General features: G+C 39.6%; 1 protein-coding gene across 4 annotated transcripts in view; it reads right to left on the bottom strand.

Moving 5' to 3' along the window:
• Positions 1-16,553: 16,553 nt before the first annotated feature.
• NRP1 (neuropilin 1) overlaps positions 16,554-23,397 on the bottom strand; it is a 114,264-nt gene continuing 107,420 nt past the window's right edge. For all 4 annotated transcript variants that reach the window (XM_042801838.1, XM_042801840.1, XM_042801837.1 and 1 more), the window contains exons 16-18: positions 23,231-23,324; positions 21,565-21,624; positions 16,554-20,328 (exon numbers count right to left, since the gene is read on the bottom strand). In XM_042801838.1, coding sequence (XP_042657772.1) covers positions 20,039-20,328; positions 21,565-21,624; positions 23,231-23,324 — 444 coding nt within the window. In that variant the 3' untranslated portion in view covers positions 16,554-20,038. The remainder of the gene's footprint in view (positions 20,329-21,564; positions 21,625-23,230; positions 23,325-23,397) is intronic.

The raw sequence follows: 23,397 nt of genomic DNA on the forward strand, positions 1-23,397 counted from the left end.
ATAGTAATTTTCTCATATTCTTTGGGACTGCTAAGTTCATCTCATGAGCCCTCAGCAGTTCTCTACGTTTCCTGTGTCTTTTTTCATGCTCCCACTGGTTCCCATAAATACCCAGAGGACACTAAACCATCTTCTTATTGAGTCTGGCTTCCATGCACACTTCTTGTATATTCCTACTAATGCATTTATTGGCCTTCAGAGATTAAATGAGGCACAAGTAGCACATACAGCTTTCGGAGATTAATTCATCTATTTTGGCTCTGTCTAGATCAGGGTTTAAATATTTGAGCACACACAGAATCAACTTAGTATTACTGGTATTAAAAAAAAAAAGTCAAACAGAACCTCTAATGTCATTGTACTGATTTGATTGGTTTAAAAACTCAAAAGGCTTGTTTTTCACTAATACTTTCTTGGTGTTCTTCTGAGTCTTCAGGTGCAAAACCTTTGACTTTCACAGGGTTTATTCTCTGTGAAGAGAATTGGAAGTGTCCCTGTGCTGTGTCCTGAGTCCAGCAGCTGAGCTCCTGGGAGAAATGCCAAACGTACAAGGCATGGTAAAATCATGAATTGAAAATACTACTAAGTAGGCCAATCTAATTAATGTCTTCTAAACCCAAGAGTTTACAAAATGAAGCATGTAATTAGAAGTAATACCAGTCCTTTGAAATCCTGCCCTTGAGAGGCGTGGATGTTATGTGGTATAACTATAAAACAGGACTGGGATCGTTAATAATATTCCTAAAAGAAAAGACAAGACAATGAATGGAAAGGACCAGGCTCAGGAGTCTTTTATGGCGGTGGGTAGGAGTGCCAAATGGTCAGGACTCCTCAAGTCCTGTGACTGTGTTCAGTGAGTTGTGCAAATTGAGTGTGGGAGTCAGTGTTTCCCTTGTGTCTTGGGCCCCGCTTTTACTATTTAAGCTATGAACCTTCAGCCTGAAAAATACATGTAGCAGTTCACAGGGATCCTGTGGGCTTTGACTTTATCATGTGGAAGGAGCAGTAGGTATTGCTGGCAGGAAGCTGTGGCATCCTTTATAGCTTCAGTATGATTTAATGGAGGCACAAATTCCTTCTTGGGCTGCAGAGGCTGAAGCTATGAGTGGAAGCAAATTTGGTTAAGATTTTCCTTTTGGGGGAGAAATCCTGTTGGTAGGATAATTTGGAGTAGAAATCACTGGTGCGATGATATTTTCTTTTTGACATCTCTCAGTGTGTAGTCTACACCTGGGTTCACTTTCCTTGAACTGACATGGTAATAAACTATGCACCAGAAAGCCCCATCTTTGGCTATCTCTGTTGCAGCATCTGGTTTTAGGATGGATGGAAAATACAAAAAGATCCAAACAACCATAGGCTTTATCTCCTCTCCCAGTCCCTGTCTTTTCCACCCCAGATTGCCTCAGTTCAAAGAACTCCCACCAGGCTGGCCTAAAAGGGGAGCTTTGCCATTAACTCTCCCCGTGCAGTTGCTTGGCAACACAAAGTAAAGATCTAAACAAAAGGACAAAGGAAAATTATTTATTTCACAAGACAGCCTGAATAGCTTTGGAAATAGTTGCTTGGTAGTAGTCTTTCTGTGGTTTGTCTTATGCTACAAAATTTTGCTCACAAAACAGCGTGACACCCCCAGTTATCACTGGTATGCTGAAAAAACCCTTGTTGCAGACACACATATGGCTACAGAAGAGAGTGTTTCCTGGGTTGGCTCTTGCTGTCTGGGGAGGAGGTGTAAATAGATCAACAGAAAAATGCATCTTGGTGGCATATGTTACCCCCACCGCGGGGGCTCTGACAGCAGAGTCCTCAGCTACTCTGTGCAGAGTCACACCCTAAGCATGTGTCTGCTGTGACCCCTCATGTCCTGGCTCCTCTCATTTCTGGCCAGGAGAAAACATGGGGGGCCAATTCATTCATGTCTCCTTGCTGTCCCCAGTGCTGGGTGACATGTCTCATTATGTACTGCGGTGCCACTTGGCACTTCCACTCAGTGCTGGAATGAGATGCAAGTCCTCACAAGGCACGTAATGTATGCGCTATCGGTGCCAAAGTGGAGCCTATCTCTTGTAAAATGGCTTTGATACATCGATAAATGGAGCTAGCTGACAAAAATTCCTTAACAATGAAGTATCATTTCAAAGCCAATATTTTTTTCAGCATGCTGAAGTTACAAGGAGCCCTAATGACTAACAGAGGATCGTTATGTATGCAGGTGAAAAAGAAAGATGACAAGGATTTTAAATCAATCTATCACATTATGCATTTACCTGCCAGCAGTGAGTTTTTCACCCCTTTCATTTTCTGCTGCCAAATACCATAGATTCAGGCTGGTAAGCAGAGCATTTGGGGGCAGAATTTACATTAAAAATGAACCTTTTACATAAATTATGACCTCTTTTGTTTCCCTGCTGACTGATGCACTTTAGCTGTCACATGCCCATTGTAGGGGGACTATTCTTTCCCTGATGTGTGCATGTAATTCTCATTAACATCAAGGCGATTTACAAGTACTCATTTGGGAAAGACAGAACCCAAAGTGCCTCTAAATGCTTATGACAGGGGTGCCCAGATTGCCAGGTCCTACAGGCCACAATCCAAAATCTTCATCTGGCTGAGAGAGTCTCCCTCCCCAGCGTCTCCCTCAGCCACACTTCTGAGTCCCATTGCCCTAACTCACATGGCCTCCCAGACTCTGCCACAATTCCCCTCTGCCTCCCTGAATCCTCCCAACAACCTGAACCCCTCACTGTCTCTCCTGAACTCCCACTTCTCCAATCAGCCTAAGTGATCACACCTTGCAAGCTGCCAGCCCACCGCCTCTGCTGTAGATCCCTGCTGATCCCTGCTTGCTCCAGCAGTGGCTGTGGCAGCGTGCAGCAGGCTGCATGGAGCAGGCCGCAGGTGGCATGGAGCAGGCCGCAGACAGCAGGCCTCATGGAGCAGGCCCCAGGTGGCATGGAGCAGACAGCAGACAGCATGGAGCAGTCCACATGAAGCAGGAGCAGACAGCAATGGCGTGGAGCATGAAGCACAGAGCAGGCAGCATGGAGCAGGCAGCACCTCCAGCACCCGCAGTGCTATGTTACCTCTCTTTGGGCACCACATGGCACGGGCATGTTTTGCAATCTGCTGGCTCCTTGCATGTCTCATGGAGCTGCCGGAGCTGGAGAGAGGCAAACACATGTGAATCATCCCGCCTGCAGACCTCCATGAGCAAAGGGGCCTCCTCACCAGCTGCAGCCTTCCCTGTTCTGTCGTTTAACCTGCCGTTCTCCCTTCAGGTCTGGCACATCTGGTGTAAGAAAATGAAGGCAGGCTGAGGGTGCCAGCAAGCTGTGTGTGGACCACAAAGAGTTGTTTAGCCACCCTGTATTGTGGTCTGAAAGTGCTGGGGCTGCAAACCAAAGGCACTACTGTGGGAGGTTATCTCCGAAAGAGAGGAGGCTATTTGCACTTTGAGAAGTGCTTTCATCTTCTTGAGCAGCTAGCTCCAACTCTGTGCTAGGCACAGGCAGGGAATCTGGCTGTCGGTGGCTTCTCTCATTCCCAGATCCTCTCATGGGTTTAGGACTGCCACAGAAGGTGTGGGACCAAACCAATCCCACCTGCAGACCTGGTGGGATTGGTAGATGGGGAAGGAGTGGAAAAACTGCATAGTTATTCCAAGAGCAAGGGAAAAATGACTGATGAAATTTTGACAGGACTCATGTTTAGCGTCTGTAACTTTTTCCTTGGTCTTGGTGGGTGAAAGATCACAGAGACTTCTTACGTCCTCATTTGTTTAAAGCTATCAGTTTCTCTTTTGTGAGACCTCCCCATATGAGTGTAAAATGAAAAATAACCCAACTAATAGTCTAACTAATGTTAGAGGACCTTTGAGCATAAAACAACTTCTAAATCACTTACGTCTAAGGGCAGTCAGCCCCTATTCCAGCTTTTCAAGAGGCTGAAGACTCATCACAACAACAAGGCAACTCACAAAGTAACAGGATGTCTACAACGATATAGAGGAGGGAACTGCCTCACTGAGGAAAAGAAAATTGCCTGCCAGTGGCATTGGTATTTCTTAAACGTAGAAGTCATGAAAGAGGGAAGTATGGCAAAAGCACAGACATGGATTGTTGCTTCACCTTTGGGAAGATGCCTCCAGTGCCTCTGTGCAGAAAGGAGCAGCCAGCTAACCACTCCCTGGACCACCTGGTTGAATACTGAGACTGAGGTGTTTCCTAGCAGCACGGGCTTATTGGGCACTTGAGGTTTAGATGAGTTTAGAAGGTGCTTTTTAATCTCCAGAATTTGGTCAGTATGAAGCCTTGTGGATATATCAGCTTTTGCAAACCCTAAATTAAAACAACAAAACAGAACACACCTCTGGCTATTTTATAATTTTCTATAAGGATGAATCTGGGCACATGCAACTTTGAGCTAGACATTTGCCTCCTGACAGGTTTTATAATGTGCCGGAGTCATGTAAGTTCAACAAGCCTAACAATGCACATTGTGGTATGGTTTATTCCTTAATTATCCAGTTATTTTCAATAAGAAATATATATATATATATATTTATTTTTTTTTTTCTGCTTAATATGTCCTTCTTAGGCACTAATGTTCTTTGTCTGGCAAAAAGTCTTCTTTTTAACGGCAGAATGGGTAGGCAAACCGAGAGTGGCAAAATGCTCTTTTCAGAGAGTGAAACTGGCAAGTGCCTGACAGGTTGTAACGGTATTAAGTGGCACGACTTTCAGGCTGGTAAACATGTGCACTTCTCAGTATTTGCTTTCATGTGGGGAGGGGGTGTAGTCTCAATATTTCACATATGTCACTTAAGGGGAAACAGCCATCATACTGGTACAGACCGGTATTTGTGCTGAGACTAGTCTGTTTTTCAGAAATTCTAAAATATAATGAATCACATGTTCTGTGCTTTCTCCTTACCAGCAGTATTCTCTCTAAAAGTTCAAATATCTTTCAACGGTTGTTTCTTATGCCTGAAGAAGGGAGTAAAAAGATGAGCAGTAACAGTTAGATGTAAGAGAGAATTAAGGCTGGGAGGGTGGTGAACGATGCATATGTTGACATTTCAGTTCTAATTAACTAAGAAGCCTTGACTCAGTGGTAGCATGTAGCCACATGGCTGCTGGATCACACCAGGGATTCGTCTTTTCCTAAGATAGATTTCCAAGAACTGTGAGCTGAATTGCCATCTGGAGGTGCCCATCTCTACTCACAGAAGAAAACTGGCTGGCTAGCTTAGACCTCACTTTTGGATGACTAGAGAGGATGAAGATGAATCCCACTGCTGTGACTCAGCACTTGAACTCTTTCTCTGGCATTTTGCAGGAGGATGATAACTCACTTGTTTCAAGTTTCCTGTTTCCAAGCCTTTTTCCTCACTTTCTTCCACTCTTGTCCTCTCCTCTTCCCCATGACATGCCTGAGCAACTTTTTGGCAAAAGACAGCAAATAACCAAGGTTTTTGTTTCAAGAATAATGTCAGGGTTTAAAATTCATTGTATGCGGTGGAAAAAATTGAGACCTCTATTTGGTGTTGCTTTGCTTTCTTTTTGGTGAAAGAATGATAGCCTGGTGACTATACTTACCCACATGATTCAGAGCCCTTTCCACCATAAGATCAACTGAACCATGATCTTGTGACATACTCAGTTTCTCTCCACTACTTGGAGGTTTACCACCTATAGACTACCAACATAGGAATTTCAATAGAAGTTTTGTAACTTCCTTGTTATAACCCTGCCCCCAATAAATCTGCTTCTCTGAAAACTTTTGTGCTTAACTAGTTAGGATTTTCAACGATGAGTAAAATGAAGCTGCAAAATACTGCCCATCTTCAATACATTCAGGATTTTGGCTTCACCCTCTCTGCCACTCTGAGTGGGAAAACTCTGTCCCCTCTGTAATTCATAATGAAGTCACTGCACCTTGTATAAACTTGTCCATTACAATTTTGAAGTGATAACTTGGCTTTTGCTCATGGTACAGAGGATGGCTTTCCAAACTAATTTTAGTAGTCTGCACTGAGCTCCATGTGTGGCTACACCGTCACACTCAGTATGGGATCAGAGTGTGAACACAGCTGCCTGCCTCAGACAGTTTGAACATGTAAACAGTGGGACACTTCAGTCTTAAATAGTAGCTTTGATGCTTACAACCCTTATATGCAGGAAACTTTCTGTATTTGAGGACTGCTTTTGTGCTCAAATGCAATAGGAGAATCACTGCAGCAGTTCAATGGGAGTGGGCAACAGTAATGTCTGGAGCAAGAAGGAAAGAATGCTACATCCAGTTGAATCCAGACAGATGGATTTGTGCCAAGGTAGAATTTAATTAAAACACTGGGATTAAATCCACTTTTCTAGTAGTACCCTCTTTAATTAAGTGCTGAAGGCAGTAATATGACTAAGCTCTGTATCTTCTTGTTAGGCCTTCAGTGCAAAGTCTTCAGAAAAGAGACAGCTGAACCTGTACATTGAATAGTTAGGAAAACTGGATTATTTGCTACAACCAAATGCTTTCACTGAAAAAGCAACAGCATCGGTGACAACTGGTTTTATTTCACAAGATAAAGAAAACAATACAGTCATCCACACAGAGATGAAGACATATGTTAGGAAACTGCAGTCACACTCTTTACTTAGTGAACTACTTCTCTTTACTTTTACTTAATCATTCTGTCCACGTACAATCTAGGGTCATATATAAAATATACAGTATTTTAACTGCTCTTCAGGAACCTGTTCAATATGCTTGCATTTGTATTCAGGCAGGTTTCAAACCGAGCTTTAAAAATGTTCTCACAATACCAAACCTCTGCTTCAGGGGATCATTTAGTCTTGATTGGCCAACAAGATATATTTTTCTTCAATCCACAGAGGTATCTAGCTTTAAAGGTCTAAAAATATCCATGATCTTTGGATTATTAATTCTCAGAGTTGAACCTGCGTTGCTCTTCAGTGTTTGGAAGAGTGAAGTCTTTACAATCAAATGATAATTATGTATTGGAAGGTGGAACTTGAGATTCTAGCAGCTGCACCAGGCTTCAATTACTCTAGAGATGAGATGGAATTTAAAAAGACAAGTCCTGTCACTACCAATGTCCATCAAATACATTTTACAGTCATATAGTTTTGTTGTGTGTGGAATATTGAGGTCATGCCAAATCTTACAGATGTATGTTAAAGTATTACTTATTTATGCTGCTGCACATGATGTCCACCAGGCTCTTGGGTTGAAAATCCTGGACAGATTCTATGTGCATGTTAATCAATTGCCACTGTTTTCATTCTTTCCAGTGAAATTAAGAGCAGAAGAGTTTCAAGAAAAACTGCTGACTGATCATGATGTGTTTGCCAATAGCAAACAAGCCAGCAAGTTCTTGAGACCTTGGCTTACACGGAATAATAATTTGCAGCAGGAGTTGAGCATTAGAACTGATCTGTGGGAGAGGATAAGAGGAGACTTGTCTTCTAATATTTCTTTTGTATTGAGAGAAATAAGTGCTCACAGACTAATTCAGAACAGCTGAATTGGATATTTAATGAGTTCTGTGAGCTAGGTGCCTAAAGTGAACCAGTGTCTGCATGCAGTTATGCACCAAACATGTCTAGGGATCAGAAGTTATTTCAACTGCTTTAGGAGTGAGGAGCTACTAACTATAGAAAATTATGTGGAAAGTGGCTTTATATATTTGTTAGAAACAGTAGTTCTTTGAAACTTGCCATCTGGGGGTTTCTTACATTCTGAATGTACATTATGAACTTACAGGTCCTGGTTTTCATATGGTAACATCAACTACTATACTGCATTTAATGTAAAAAATAGTTTCAGTGCTGGGAGCTATAATGATAATGTATATATAATATATATGTATGTAAGCTGTAATGATAAAAGCTAAAATTGAGTTCTGTGCAAATGATGATAATGATTTTTTCATATTCGAAGGTCTGCGTGGATTACTAATGACCAGTTTTCTCTGCTTCTGCTATTGGTTAACATTTACTTTTAATTTTTCAAGTTTTCCTACAGTCTTCTTTTGTTATAGCACTTATTACTTGTCTGCTAATGGCTGTCTAAGACACTGGCATTGTTTTTTAGCTGACAACAGTAAACAGTGGCCCTGAACATTTCTCCTTCATACAAAGCTCCATCTGATTTTCTGAGCTGTTTTACTTGAGGAAGGCCCATAGAATTGGGTCTGGCAGCACCATTAGCAGGAAGAGCAGGGATATTTTGATTGCTCAGTGCTTTTTCCAGCTTCAGCATAGTTTAGAAGATTTCAGGATATCTGATTACTCCTATTTAAAGGGCTTGAAATTGATGAACAATTTCCCATTTCTCTATCATTTGCACATTTTGTTTGTACAATATCTTCCAGCCATTTGAAAACATATACACATAAAGGATCACAGCTGCCTCTTGTGTGCATTTATATTTGTTTTAGAACATGCACTGACCCAAGGCAATAATCATAAAAGAAAGAAGGTATGTTTTTAGAATGATTGAAGAGAGGCTCAGAAAATCTTTATCTTCATTAGTGAAGATAGAGAAACAGAAACTGGACATGTAAGGCAGAACATGGAGATTCCCAAATATTCTGAAAAGTAACATGAAGGTAATATGGATGCCTCTGTCTCTTTGGTATAGCAGGCACTAAAAAACCAGAACAAACTTCACCAAGGTGGTGATTTACATGGCATATACTGGGGCCTGACCTGTTTGCCCACATAAATGCAAAAAGAAGGAAGACATGTCATGACCCTTTTGTTAAAATGCATATTCAGATAAGAAATATGAGTTTTCCTAATAAAAAGTAATCAAAAAAGATCTCGAGGTTCACTGCAAGCATAGTGGTGTCAATAACAATATCTATAATAATTCTTACTAACAGTTCTGATAGTCTCTTGGAGGTCTTTTAAAGGTTCTGTCAGGTTTCATTAATATGTTCAGTAGGACTCCTTCTGTATCAAAAGCAGACAATGTTTTTGGATCATACTTCATGCTGCCTGTCATGAACATAAGTGTGTTTCTTGCTGAGAAAAATACTTAACAAACCATCTAAAATATTAGTTTGAAATGCATGGGAAGTTATGAAATACAGCTACAAGTTGCAGAAGTTTGAGACTTCCTAGGGAGAATGAAGATCTGCTTTTCTGAAATATATGCTTTTTATTTGTGGAGTCAGAAGGAGTACCAGAGAAAAAACTGTAGGTAGATCAAATCTCTAAGAAAAAACCCCAACTTTGTGTGAAGTTATACATGTAGATCAGAATGAAACCAAAAAATAAGATGAGGAAGTGATAAAATTATTGGATGACTGTCAGGTAGGCAACGATCAGTCTGAACTACAGCACTGTAGAATATAGTATAATTAGCTTGTAGCAGCCAGAGTAAAACTAATTTGAAAAGCAACTTTTACAAGCCTATAAAAATCCAGGTTTAATTCTTAATTCTAGACTCTGAATAAAGACATGACCAGAACCAAGGCTGCCTAAGTATGAGGGTAGGATAAGACTTCTTCAAGGCATGTCATCATTCTGTAGGTAGTAGGGGATGATACAATAACAAAGGTGCTAATGTTCTACTTACCTTCACACTATATATTTGCCTCCACTACTGGAACTGAACCAGTGGGTTTTGAGAGTCCTGCTGTAACCTAAATGGATAAGTTTTGCTTCTGCTAGCTGGTTAGCAGGTGGACCAATGCCTTCAGATGTCAAAACGAACTATGTTAAAAATCAAAGAAATTCAGGTCTTTGTCCCTGGGAAAACCAAACAAAACCACTAGTAGTTTGTTCATAATTAGAAATAGTTAGGAAATGTTATTCATCTCATTTTACCCATCTAAAATATAGGCCTTTAATGTAATCTATTACATACACAAGAGAAACTGATACTGTAAGAGGAAAATTCACCCTATCCTCAGGTAGGTGTTTGAAACGTTGGATATAACTTGCACTTTGGAGATGATGTCCAATTTAGCCAGTTAGTCAGATAAGCTGAATGCTACCCTTGAAAGCTAATTGACCACATTTGTAGTAGCATCCCATACTTTTGATGTATTGATCATAAAACCCAGCAACAGTTCTGGAAAATGCAAGAGACAGAGCTGGCAATAAAGGCACTTGATGAAGTCACTGGGTTTAGAATTAGCTATGCTCACAGCAGCCACATTACAGCTCCTGTCTGTGAGGTAGGAATGTACATTTTTTGTATCTTATGTTGTTTTGCACTGTGGGACCACAATTTGTTATTCTGTAGACACTATCACAATATAAACATTAAATGCCAATTCCTTTAGCTCAAAAAATATGATATGCATAAAGAAGTAGGGGAAAATATTTCCTGAATATTAAACACTCTCTTTAGCCTGCAAAATCTGAGCTAGGAAGTGAGCTAGAAGACAAACACGAGAACAGCCTGAAAATTGTTCTGCCTGTAGAGATGTTCTTTGCATTTCGAAGTGCATTACACTGTCACAAGGAGTCTTCAAACCTGACTAAAAGCTTCAGATGTTTAATGACCACACAGACTTTACCTTTAGGGAAACCCACTATTCTATCACTTCTAGTGCTTCTTCACCTTCTGTTGTAGAATCACGGTTACACCTCAATAGATATGTATATATGTGTGCTTACTATATTTAATACACACACAATGTGATATTGGTTAAAAAGTATATATTGGTAATCAGCAGCAGCTCCAAAGAAAGCTAGTAAGAAGGCTGAAAGCTCTATTGCCATTGGTGTCTAATGAAGGGCTTTCAGCAAGTATGTGCCGGTATGAAACAACAAAGGTCAGACTTGTGCTGAGCTATGCATTATATTTGAAGCCCAGGAGAAATGGCAATCTGTATTGAAGTGCACAACCTGTGTGAAACGAGACTTGATTAAAATAATACAAGTTGTTAGCTCTGAGATGGTTCTTTATGTGAAAAGAACAGAACTCACCACACATAATTGCGCAGTATAAAAAGCACTGAAATCTTCTCATGTGCATTTAAAACTGTGCTTGGCATTGTAATAAAACACATGGTTCAGTTATAATCTGGGGTCAGTAATGCAAGGAGCAAGAAGAATAGCGTTAAATTAAAGAAAATGAGAGATCTGACTGACTATCAGTTTAGCACTATTACTCATGATGAGAAGTAAAATGAAGTTCATGACCCCATCTACTCTGCCTCTACTCTCTGCTCCTTCGTGTCCTTCATCAGAAGGCACTTCCTCAAGGAGATTCATAAATCCATAGTTTTCTCCAGTGAATTGGCACCCAGTTATTCTAACTGTTCTAACCATCATACTTCTATAAACAGATAAAGAAAAGCTGCGACTCTGAGGCAAGTTACTATGTCCTCTGCTTGTGACCGACAGATGTTTGGTATTTTTCTTCTAAACTAGATGGTGACATCCTCACAGCATTTCTTCAGTCTCTTTGTCTATGTAGTGCTGTGCACATTTACATTATTACATACAATACATTGCACAGGAGAACCAAATAGTCATAACGCATATAACCTATTTATTATTTGTAGTAATAAGCCTGTACTGGTTTATTTCAGCTTGTAGAGTAACCTGATCTTTTCCAGAAAGCAGCTACCACTTAGCTGTTCATAAGCAAGAGTACTAGCAGGATCTTTGGTAAGACACTTATGCTATAGAGAAATCCATCTTTTGCAATAATAGCTATTAAGAGCCATAAACTAATTGTAGATAATGGCCTACCATACAGCGGCAGTAATTCAGCCACTTTATCAAGATATATGGATTTAAGTTGACCACTTTAAGACCTTAGTATGCATGAAGAAAAGGGAATAGCTTGTGAAAACGCTTGTTAAAAGTACCAAAGATGATCCTTAGTCACCTACAGATTATGGCATTGAAATAAAAATCTATATTTCAAGTGAACTTTCAATGACCTCCTATTGCAAATAAGATAGTGATGCAAAACAACGAGCAAGCCACGAGTGGCTGGGGCATCAGAGCATCATCAGCTGAGTGAATGGGAGGTCTGGTCCCACACTGGGCTTCCTAATCTGATAAATGGGAACTGGGGTGCCCCGCACCATGCAAGACAGAGAGTCTGAGGAAATGTGGCTTATTTAGCAGGCCTTGTCTTAAGAAGAAGAAAGGCCGAATAAGAGCAAAAGGAAGATAATATGGTGTATAGCAAGAAGAAATACATTTGAATATGTGGGCAATGGATACAAAGTGGTATTGCTTCCTGCATGTAACTGTTCAGAGGACATAAAAAAGTGTTGGTCTTGAGGGTCAGAGATCTTTCACACAAAAGGTGGTGGCAACCAACTTCTCCTTTCCTTGGTATCAGAGCTGCATGATAACTGTAGGACATGAAATCATTAACATGAACTGAAGGTGGGACTGTGTTGTAGTTGAGTTCATTCATTTCTTTGTGTCCCATCTTCTGAGGACTGATTAAAAAAGAAAATAGTAGAACCTAGAATAAGGAGGTCCTTTCTGACCTACTCAACACAAAGTATTTTTCTGCTTTTCTTCCATTTTGTCAGCCATGCTTGGGGTAAACCATTACTTTCACAGCCTGACTACTTTGATAATCTTGTGCTCCTATCACTTTGTGGAGTTAGTCTTTTCAGACATTACAAGATAGTTTTTGAAGGGTCCAGTGGCTGTGTCCTTACTGCTTCCCAGACATCTTAAATACCACCTCCAACCAGTCTGGTGGCTTTCCTCTTCACTCCACAAAAAAGCAATTCAAAATAAAAAGAATTTATTTTTTTTTTTACATATTGAATGGGTTCTTTCAGTCACATAGAAAGTGGACATAGCTATGCCTTCATTTTAGATTTTCACTTTTTCATTTTTTTTTTTTTTTTTTCGTTGCTGATAGAGCTATGGGAAACAGATTCAGATTAGAAGGTTCAAAGGAGAGAAAGATAAAACACTGGGGTCTAGTTAGTAGTCTCGAAAGACAAAATGACAGTGACCCACTCTGTTATGCTAACAGTTATGAAGCTGGTAAGTAAATATTTAGTATGAAGATTGGTATCAATGTTTAATTAATGAATTAATGCAAAGATATCTGGCCTGATGTGGAAAACATTAGGCTCCCTGAAAGGTAGATTATTTATTAAAGTCATAGTGTCTGGGCTGCTCACATGGAAAACACAGCCCTGGCAGGGATGTGGAAGAGGAGGGGTGGAGCAAGGTGGGCTCTTCTCTCTTCTGACACAGGGCATGTATGGCACCAGGTGGAGTTATTTCATCCTATGCATGCCTTAGTAATGCATAGGGAGATGTTTATCAAAGTATTTGAACGGTGAGGGAAGCATAAATTGCACTGAGGAAATATACATTAACACTAGGAAATCATAAAAAACAGTAGTTCAGCCTAGGCAATGTACTTCTGAAGCAAATAGCATAAATCAACATGTAACAGAGGAAAGAGAATAAAGGCACTCAAGATGAAAATGCTGCATGAAGAATGCTGATCTTATAGTCCTGAGATGCTGCAGGGGTCTTCAAAGATGCATCCACACCTTTGGCATCTGAGTGTAGAAATCCACCATTTAGGTTCAGCTAACAGATGGGTTGGTACCCTGATTCTCTTCTTCCATGCCTGAGGATTTAAAAGAGTGTGGCAGCTGCCAGAGACATTTCTGTATTGCAGACATTTTTTGAGAATTGTGGAGGTTTTTTGAGGGGAGGGAAAAATGAAGGAACTGAACAAGGGAGTTTTCCGATAATTCCCTCTGTAGATCATGTCACCTGCAATACTTGTTTCTTAAGGCAAGCCCTTCATCCTCCAACCTCTCATTGTTCAATCCCTCAGTCTTTGCCATGGCAACACCTGCCAGACCCTGCCAAACCTTCTCCTTACCTTGTCCCCTTCAGAGCACCACCTGACCTCTCTTTGGTACCAATGGTGCTCCAGTAAGACTGCAATTCCTTTTTCAATTAGGACCCACCTTGCCCATTATGGAAACACAACTGTCTGTAATAAAACACAGTGCATGGTGCACAGTGATGCTGTATGATGACAGGGACATGAATCAAATGTCTGAGAGATGAATAAAAACAATGTAAATTTAAATAGGAGAATATGATTATTGGAGGTGGAATTAGGTTTGGACACACAATAAGACTCCATCCATCTGTGAAAAATGCTAGAAGATTTTTTAATGAGATTTCCAGTTATAAACGTTGAGACACCATCATTCCTGAGGTGATAAGATTAGAGTTTGATTGTGTGTAGCTATGAGAGTAGAAGTGTATATAGAGAACTGACCTACTGTAGAAAAGCAATTAGGGTCTACAGGGGGACTAATCGGCAAATAAAACAGCTATACAAAGTATCCCATGGCAAAAACATTTAGATACACTCTGTTATAATTTAACAAACACTTGTAGATAAAATTGTGGTTATGAGTGACTTGAGGCATAAAATGATACAAAAGAAATTAAAGCTCTAATAAATTAATGTTGCTTGAACCAATATGCTGTTAGACATAATGCATTGCAAAGGACAGGACAATTAAGGAATGGGAAGGGAATTAATTCTGGGATCTAATGTCCAGATGCCTTGAACTGAAAATGAAAACCAACTATGACATTTGACTTTAGGAAAGTGGGTTAGGAGAACTGACTTAGAAATTACCTAATTGTACATAGGAAAAGACTTATGAGGATAAAATTTAGAGCTATATTACTATGTACCTGTTAAGTCTTCGTATGCCTCATAGGAGGTAGTTTATGAGAACTGAGGAGACTTCATTTCCACTGGGACCGGCAGCTTCAGTCCAGCGGGCAGGTTTGTAGTGACAGGCACTGCTGTCATTGCCATGATGCCAGTGGGCCTTACCCCACCAAACACCAGCTGTGCTGCCCCTGCTTCTCCTGCACATCTGCCTTTTGCTGTGTAATCGTATTTTATATCCTGCCAGAAGGCAAGGAAATAGGACTGGGCTCAGCACTGTGGCTGTGTGGCTGCTGGCTCAGGGCTGGTATGTGTGATTGCTGAAATAATAATAGGGTTTTCTTGTCACTACCTGCCAAAGACCCTTTTTACAGACCATGACCCTAATATCTGTGCCTCAGAGTTATGCATGCCTGGCACTGGTTATCTGTAGCTGACCCATCTGTTATTTCCATCTGCTCTTTTTTTTCTTTCAAGTTTACAAGTATGCTCTGAAATGTAATTCAGATTCCATTACAGCATTTTTGTCTTTCCTTTATGCAGCCTATTTAGTGTGGAAAACTGAAGGTTTAGTGCTAAGTAGTTGTCAGCTTCTAGGCTAATTAATTTCCCCTAAATGAAAGAAAGAGAATTTTCTTAACCTAAAATACTTCTCTCTCTTTTCTGAACTTCATCCTCAATGGATTCACTTTATAGATTTCTTTTTCTCACTAATTAATTCCATTGCCATTTATTTCCCCTCAAAGAGCCCCATGACTGGTTATCACAGAAGCAGACAGAGTGCAATGAAGTACACTTCTAAGGAATTTAGATTTAGTGATTATATGGACAACAACCTTCACATCTGTCTTTTGAGAGCAAGTCCTACCTAGTCTGACCACAAAGCAGAGCTTTTCTCACATGCCTTGCTATAGTTCCATCTCATATTTTAAACAGGTACCCACAATGCCACTTTCTTGAGCAAACAAGATTTGATACTTTCTCTTCAAGTGTTACAATCATCAAATAGGAGGTAGTAAGTACAATATTTTCCCCAGTAAAGTAGCTGAAGTAAAATGTTTGTCCGTGAGTATTAAACCTAGTGACATACTGACAGTATGTGCATTGTTCATGTGTGCAATGTAAAGAAATTCTAATGTGCAGAGTACCCAGTACTAAAAAGAAAGAAATAGGTAAGTATTGCATAAAACAGGAAGTCTGCAATCTAAAACTTCTGATTTGGATGAAAACTTCTTGAAGGTTTCCCTACTCATGATCGTATCTTCCACAGAAGAGCTCCGCACCCAGCTGAATGCCAAATTAGGCCCAATGGGCTGCCCTTGCAGCATTTGCTCCCACCAGTAATTTGTGCTCTGCGTTGGAAGGTTTGGCCATGGTTGGGACTTTGGTGGAAATTTGCAGGGAGCTCATCTATACAAACCTTACTACTGGAGCAGAGATGTAGTGAAGCAACTTGTCAAAAATGGATGTTTCTCCACAGTAAATCTCACCCCGCTAAGAGCAAGCCACAAGTGGCATGTATGACCTACACAGGGTGTGCAGCTTGGGCTTCCCACGTCAGCGGGATGAATTACAACCTAAGAGCAATGGTGGCAAATTTGTCATCTTAAATCCCTGCTGTTTGGTTAAAAGTTAGGCATGTAGTAGGAGTGTCTTCCAGCAGGGAGAGAGAATTGGGCAGACAGAGGGCGAACCCCTCCATCCTAAACCATGAGTGGTCCCACCAAGGTGTCTGTCTGTTGGAGTGGCCGACCAACAAATGTAACCATGATTAAAACATTGTGCTTGTTGCAAGATGCTCAATAGAATCAGCCATTTAATAAAACCAATCAATTTTAGTATAATAAAATACATCAGGTATGGGATATTTTATGAAAATGTTTAATTCAACTGTTTCTTTGGAATGTAGTAGTCATAGTTTGGAAATTTAAGTTACAGTTCAGTTCTATGTGATTTTTTTTTTTTTAATGCTACTCAGTGTCTGAGAATACAAATGTCATTTAAAGTTAAGGCTTCGCTGTTCATTTTGAAACAACAATTTACAAGTGTCATATTGTCATAGAAAATAAAAATTTCTGTAAAAAAAATTTGCACAAAGTTTTATGATGGTACAAAACATGAAGCAATAATATACCAGTAAAATGAAATCATTTTACTACAGAAGATTTTTATAGTTTTTCAATAAAGAAAAAAATATGTTATTTTACACTTTAAAAATTATGAAACAATCTAAAACAATATAAACTGAACATTTTGTAACACTGCCTTTACAAATTAATAACTTTATAAACATATAATTTTTTTAAATATATTTATCAGTGCAAGATACTTTTCAATGTAAAGTTGCAGTATCATTTTTCCTTTATTGAAGGGCAACTTTCATTCTATTACCTTCAGAGAAATCAAATCTTCAGTGCTAGATCCTCATTATCATAGTAAGGTCTGAAGACCACAAAGGAGATATGTTTCTTTTTACGTTCACTATTCTCAGTATTAAAAGAAGCAAAAAAACCACCAACCACCAGCTTTACTGTTCAAATAGATCAAGACCAAGAGCTGGTCCAAAATCTATTGAAAACCATGGGAATATTTCAAAAGGTTTTGCAGTTGGGCTCCCCGATGGGATTTTCTCTTCAAGGCAATATATGCATGTAACTCTCAGTCAAGTTAGTGGACTAGAAATTTTTTCAGCTAAGAATGGACCCTAAGACCTGAATCACACGGTGGTGATGTGCTGAAGATAGTTTTGAAAAATCCTTTTTTTCTTTGGGTTAATTAGCTAGCTGCTGTGATACCATTATGGTCAAATTACAGTGTTAGATACAAACGAAAATTCTACCTATGCCAAAGTGAGTTTGTCACTTGGGACATTTCGTGGACTAACTTTTAGGCAAACCTTTCAGGCTTTAGGTACTCTGTCTCACTTTCTGGATGACCCAAGGTCTAGAGCCTGGGGAGGTACCTCTTCCAGTTTAGGCATCTAAGGTTTGATGACCTAAAGTGGCTGTTTGAATTTTTGCTATAGGCTTTGCCTTTAGGACTCCTTTGAAGTAGCTACTGTCTGCTGTTTTTTCTATTCGGTCTTCCTTTATAGTATTTTCAATTTCAAAACTCATATTTTTACCTCCAGTCTCCTTCCCTTTTCTTCAGTTTCTAAGTTACTGGTGGATTTTCTACAGATTTTTCTATTTTATGGTTCATATTGGTGAAATGATATGCTTCAAAACATTTAATTGATAAATAGGACTGGATTCTGTTGCTCTATGTAAGTCAAGGCTAAATTAGCCCTTAAGTCTGAAGTCTGAATCCTGGACAGGATACTTCATTGCTCTACTACAAAAGCTGTTTTGGAAAAGACTAACTCAGAAAGTCACAATCACTTCCCTGACTCTACTTGGGGAATTCAGTGAGGAAAAACATGATTTTAGCTCTTTGCTAAGGGATGTTCCTTTCTCCATGTTTGCACTGGTTTTATCTGCTGGTTGGTAGATACCCGGGGGAAGGTTAAAGCTGCCTTCTGCCACTGTCTCCCCAGTTATGGCTGTGTTGTGTGTGAGTCACCATGGAAAACCCAGGGGCTCCCCTCCCAGGGAATCCCTCTGGTCCCTTGCCTCCTCCTATGGACCCATGTGGGAAACAAAATCTCGTTTCTCTTTACCCTGTTGGACCAGCTGCATAGGCTGTTGAACATTATTTGTCCAATAATATTTGTCCTAAAATATTAAAAAATTGCCACATAATTGTCAAACACATTTTTCCAACAGCTTACATTACTCACCTCACTGAATCTGTCACTATCTGCACTTCTGGTCAAACAGAAACCTATGAAATGCCGATTGGATATAACAGGATGGTAAGAACATACCCTACATACACTGTGGGATTTTATTCTGTCTTCAGTACACATGCGTAAGCCCAATTAGTAATGATTAGCATGAAAAGACACATTTACTGAGAGAACAGAACTCTGGGTTCAGGTAAGGGCAGGAGGAGGAAAGTTTCTCATTTTAAAGGCAATCTTTTCAGTAAGGGAATAATTTTCCCTAGTGTAATTAACAGGCAAGCTGTTCAGGATAAAAGACATGTTTCATGACTTCAGGAAAAAAGATACTGTCACTTTATGCTGTTAAGAAGAAACCCAAAGTTCGACTTTGGAGGGTAAAGTTAAGAATTTTCCCTTATTTTTTAACACAAACTCTAATAAAATCCTTTGCCATTACCAGCAAATTAAAGCTGAAGTTTTCTTCCCTTGGCAATGGCAAATGCTTATGCAATCTACTGAGAAAAAGAGAGAGAGAAAGAGAAGAGAAAGGGAGAGAGATTTTACATTTGAAAATACATTCTATATGAAAGAACAATAAAAGGGGATATTGCAGCTTTATACAAAAGGGTCAAGAGACATGAAGTTGAAATACAGAAAGCAGAACAATCGAGCCAGGTTGTCAAATCTGATTAGCCCTTGCCTTGTTGAGGCTACTTTCTTACACTAAAATATACTTTTCTTTTAGTCAGTGAGCCATTAGAATATGATTAAAGACAAGGGCATAACTGCAGAGAAGCAGAGCTGTAGTTAATGTTAACACAATGGGAAGCAGTACAAACAAAAAGGCACTTGAGAGGACATACACTAGCCAGTGCCAAGGACTTTTTTTGTTTAGTTTTTAGGCGGTACACTTGGTTACCAGTTGTGTCTGATGATGGCACATACTCTTTTATGGAGTTCACAAGCACAAAATTTAGTACAACACTGAAAAACATCAATAAAATTTGACTGTATTGCTTTGTAAACAGAGCTGACACACTATATCGGTACTGATGCAGCAGTACTTTCAAAAACATCCTAACCCTTCTTTGCCTATGCACAACACGAGCAATTATACACAAATACAGGTGCAGGAGTCCACTAAATTGCTGTTACTCCAATATTTTCTGGGCACTGAGCTACAGACAGCATGTCCATCCAAAGGACCCTACTGAATACATTTTGTGACAGCATCTTGGATTTTGCACAGTAAAAACAAAATTATCCATTAACGGAAAACAAGAGAGGGAGAGAAAGAAAGAAAAAATGGACTATAAGTCAATCATACTTGGTCTCAACACCAGCATTTGATTATTTAAAATAAAACCAACAGAAAAAGCAGACTGTACATGATTCAGATTGTTAACACAGATTGTTGTCCATATTTATCTGTTACACACTCATTGAAGCTCCTGAGAAAAGCTTGGCTCAGTGTCATCAATGCACTTTTCAGCCTGTACAGTAAAAGAAGATCAACAGTTCCCCAGCATGACCGAGCTATGTCCTTCCATCCCAACTCTCTGAAACTTCTCCAGTCGCTTTATACCTTCATGCTTCTGAGTATGAATTCTGTGTGTTTAGTTTATCTTTTTTCAGTTTCACACCATCAACCAGTTCAAAATTGTAATTCTCCAGTGCAGACAAGTTCCTCTCTGACATCCCATTGTGCCAACAGGCACAGTAGAGGACAACTCCACAGATGGCTCCTAAAAGCACCCCGAGAGCACTCATGGCTATGATGGTGATAAGGATTGGATCTAGGGTCTTCAGGACATTGCCTGGTTTCCTGGAGATGTTATCATCGTAGTCCTCGCCTGTATGGTACGGAGGCGTAAACCCTGAAATGGAGTAAAGAATTTAAAAATTTTCAGAACTGATTCTAGTTAGAACTTGGTTTGATGAGTTGGAAATTTGGAGAAAGGACATCAAGTTTTTGACTTAAATTGCTACATAATTTGAAAACCTAGCTTCTATGACGTAGTCAAAAATAGCTGAAAAGTATAACGCAGCCCAAAGAGTTGCTGATTTTTTCATACTATTCTCCAATCCTTGAATGTGCTGTGTGTTAGTAGGGGTCTGATTCTGCCTTGGATTAAGTGGGAGTCTTGGGAATGAATAACCAAACCTTTTGATTATATTTTGCCAGCTTGCAGTATTTAACTCAAGAATGTTAATTAAATCTTGTTCATCTCAGTGTGAATGTTTATAGCCTTAGGCATTGGTTGGGAATATCCAGCCGTTTTGTGTCCATCTCCACTTCATTGACTTCAGGACTGCACCTTGAAATGGAAATAGTGACAGAACGGACACAGAAGATCACTCTGCCCCATTGTGTAAAATATTCACTGGGTATCATAACCAACCCTTTCACTTTATGAAAGAGTTTCTATGAGCTTGCAAACCCTGTTAATTGTTGCAGGAAAAGCCAAAAAGTCTTTGAACAAGCCCTGTTTTCACTGAAATCAATTATAGCAATCCTGTTGACTGTAACAGAAAAAAATTAAGCTCATTGCCTGAAAAATGCAAGTATATTTTATTATTGGGACAATATGACAATTATGATTCATTTAATGATCCATTTACAGGTATCATCATTGAAAATGATAATGCTTTGGTAGACTGGTCATAAAATGACATTTTCATCCAGGTCTGAGAAATAATTAGCCTGAAGAGCTTTGAGCCTAATTACCTAGACACCGTGTGAGTCATAAATTGTAAGACATAATGATAGCTGTTTCTTCAGCTGTGGACAAGCCTTCTAGATAACAAAAGATTAAGGAGTTATAGTATGCATGCATATATTTGTATACAATGTAACAAATTAAGTATATAAAATTTTAAAGGTTTGAGATAGGTATAAATAATACAAGGTCCATAAAATTAAATAACATAGAAGAATAAAACTATGAAATCCTTCAAATAAATGTAATCCTTCTTAGCATCTGATCTAGATAAATCAAAAAACCTTAATACAATATGCAGTTAGTGAACTAATCTAAATAAATAGAATACACAAATTCACGTGAAAATGCACTTTAAAATTAATTCCCTTTCAACAATAAGATAATTTTTACCTGTTTGATTACTTTCTGGGTCTTCTTCTTCATCTATTTCATTCTCCACATCAGTTGATTCTAATGAAGCAAAGAGAATTGACATTGATTATTAGGGTTACAAACACTGATTGACTATCATGCTGGCAATAATGGTATAGCAGATTTTCCTGTGTCAGAGCATCATTATGTCAGCTTGACAGAACTGTTCATTATGATGGGCTCTGAAAATTAATGGAGAAAAAAAGAAAGACTTAAAAACCCATCTCCGCCCAGTCTTGGCACAGTTTTAGTTATCAGCAGGGGTTTTCCATGCCTGGGAAAGAGAAATCAGTGTGATGAATTAGCATCTCATTCATTGTATTTACAATTTTGGAGCCCAATTCCACAACACTTCATCAGCGTAGGCATAGTTAATCACAAGAACAATTTCACTGGCTGCAGCGAGACCACTTGTGTTTGGGCTTCAGACAGAGCTTTTGGTGTTAGTGCCCAGAGGCCACAATCTTTGCTCAGCACTCTGTTTGAACAACCAAAACATGTGGAGGTAGGAAAAGTTACTTTCCTCTCTCATTCTGGACTCAGGTAAATACCATCGCTGTGGTCCTAGCACCCTTCCTGGCACTGAGGACATCGCAGGGGGACCAAACATTGCATCCTGACTCTCTTTCCTGGTAACTGTCACTCTGGTGACATATGATGAACCCCCAGGAAATGGACTGTGTGTTAGAAAGAGATTGTATGCTTTTCTCATCCTGCAGTGAAACTACCATGTAGATGGAGTCTGTCATGTTACCCTGGAAAGGCTATTAGCCACAAATCCTGAGGAACACCCTCTATTACTGCTCTCTGTTGTGTTGCCAACTCACATGGCATAAGTTTATATTTCTAATGCTGAGGCTTCTCAGTTCTATCCCCTCTCATACATAAAAGTTACTGCTTCATCTCCATCATGAAGGACAGTGTTAGGTTGCTTGTGTTTATCTGGGGTTGCTGCTGCCAAATTACATGCAGCATGCAGTGCCCACATGATCAGCAGTGACTGGAATAGCTCAAGACTGGCCAGAAATAAAAGGACTCAAATAGCATCTCAGGAATGGCCTGGCTCAGATGTGGAAAAGGCCATGTTCTAACATTACTTCATGTCCCACATGTCTGGGAACTGGTGGCTACAGCAGATGAGTCACAGCAAACTCAGAATTACAGGACAGCAGAGGACAAAGCATGGGGCATTTCACCCTACCTGTGTATTCTGTACGGGTTTGATGTGGTCCTGTAAAATAGAGTTCAAGTAGGCTTGGTAGTAAGTGATCTTAAAAGGGTGAAGAAATAAAACTGGGTTTTGAGCATTAGTTAAAACAGGGAAGAGCATTAGGAAAAGCAGAGAAATTTAAAGAGGGCAGCAATCTAAAACACAGGGAGAGACGTGAGAATGTGAACATGTTGTGACCCATGTCAGCAGGATGGCAGTTCTGATCCTAAAGACTGCAGCTGCTGTGGTACTGAGGTGACACCAGTGGCACTTACTTTCAGTAAAGCTGTGGGCCAGATAAGGATGCTTTCAGTGCAAAACTTGCTGTATAGTCAATCATTATCTATCCCTTTCTCACAGATAAAAACAGCTATCAAAACAAAATAAATAATGTTTTGGATGAGATTTCTATATGCTCTTGCTATTCATACTTACTTCGGCAATCCTCTTGTGCTACGTGATTGTCAATTTTAATATCATCCACAGCAATTCCTCCAGTTCCTTTTCCAATTTCTCCCTCAATAACCACCTGGCAAAATAAGATAATGTTCACATCTTTTTCCTGTTAATACACAATTGCAGCATTCAGGATATCTTAGTTA

The sequence above is a fragment of the Tyto alba genome, unplaced genomic scaffold (genome assembly GCF_018691265.1).
Source record: "Tyto alba isolate M040663 unplaced genomic scaffold, T.alba_DEE_v4.0 Super-Scaffold_38, whole genome shotgun sequence".
Classification (NCBI taxonomy): domain Eukaryota; kingdom Metazoa; phylum Chordata; class Aves; order Strigiformes; family Tytonidae; genus Tyto; species Tyto alba.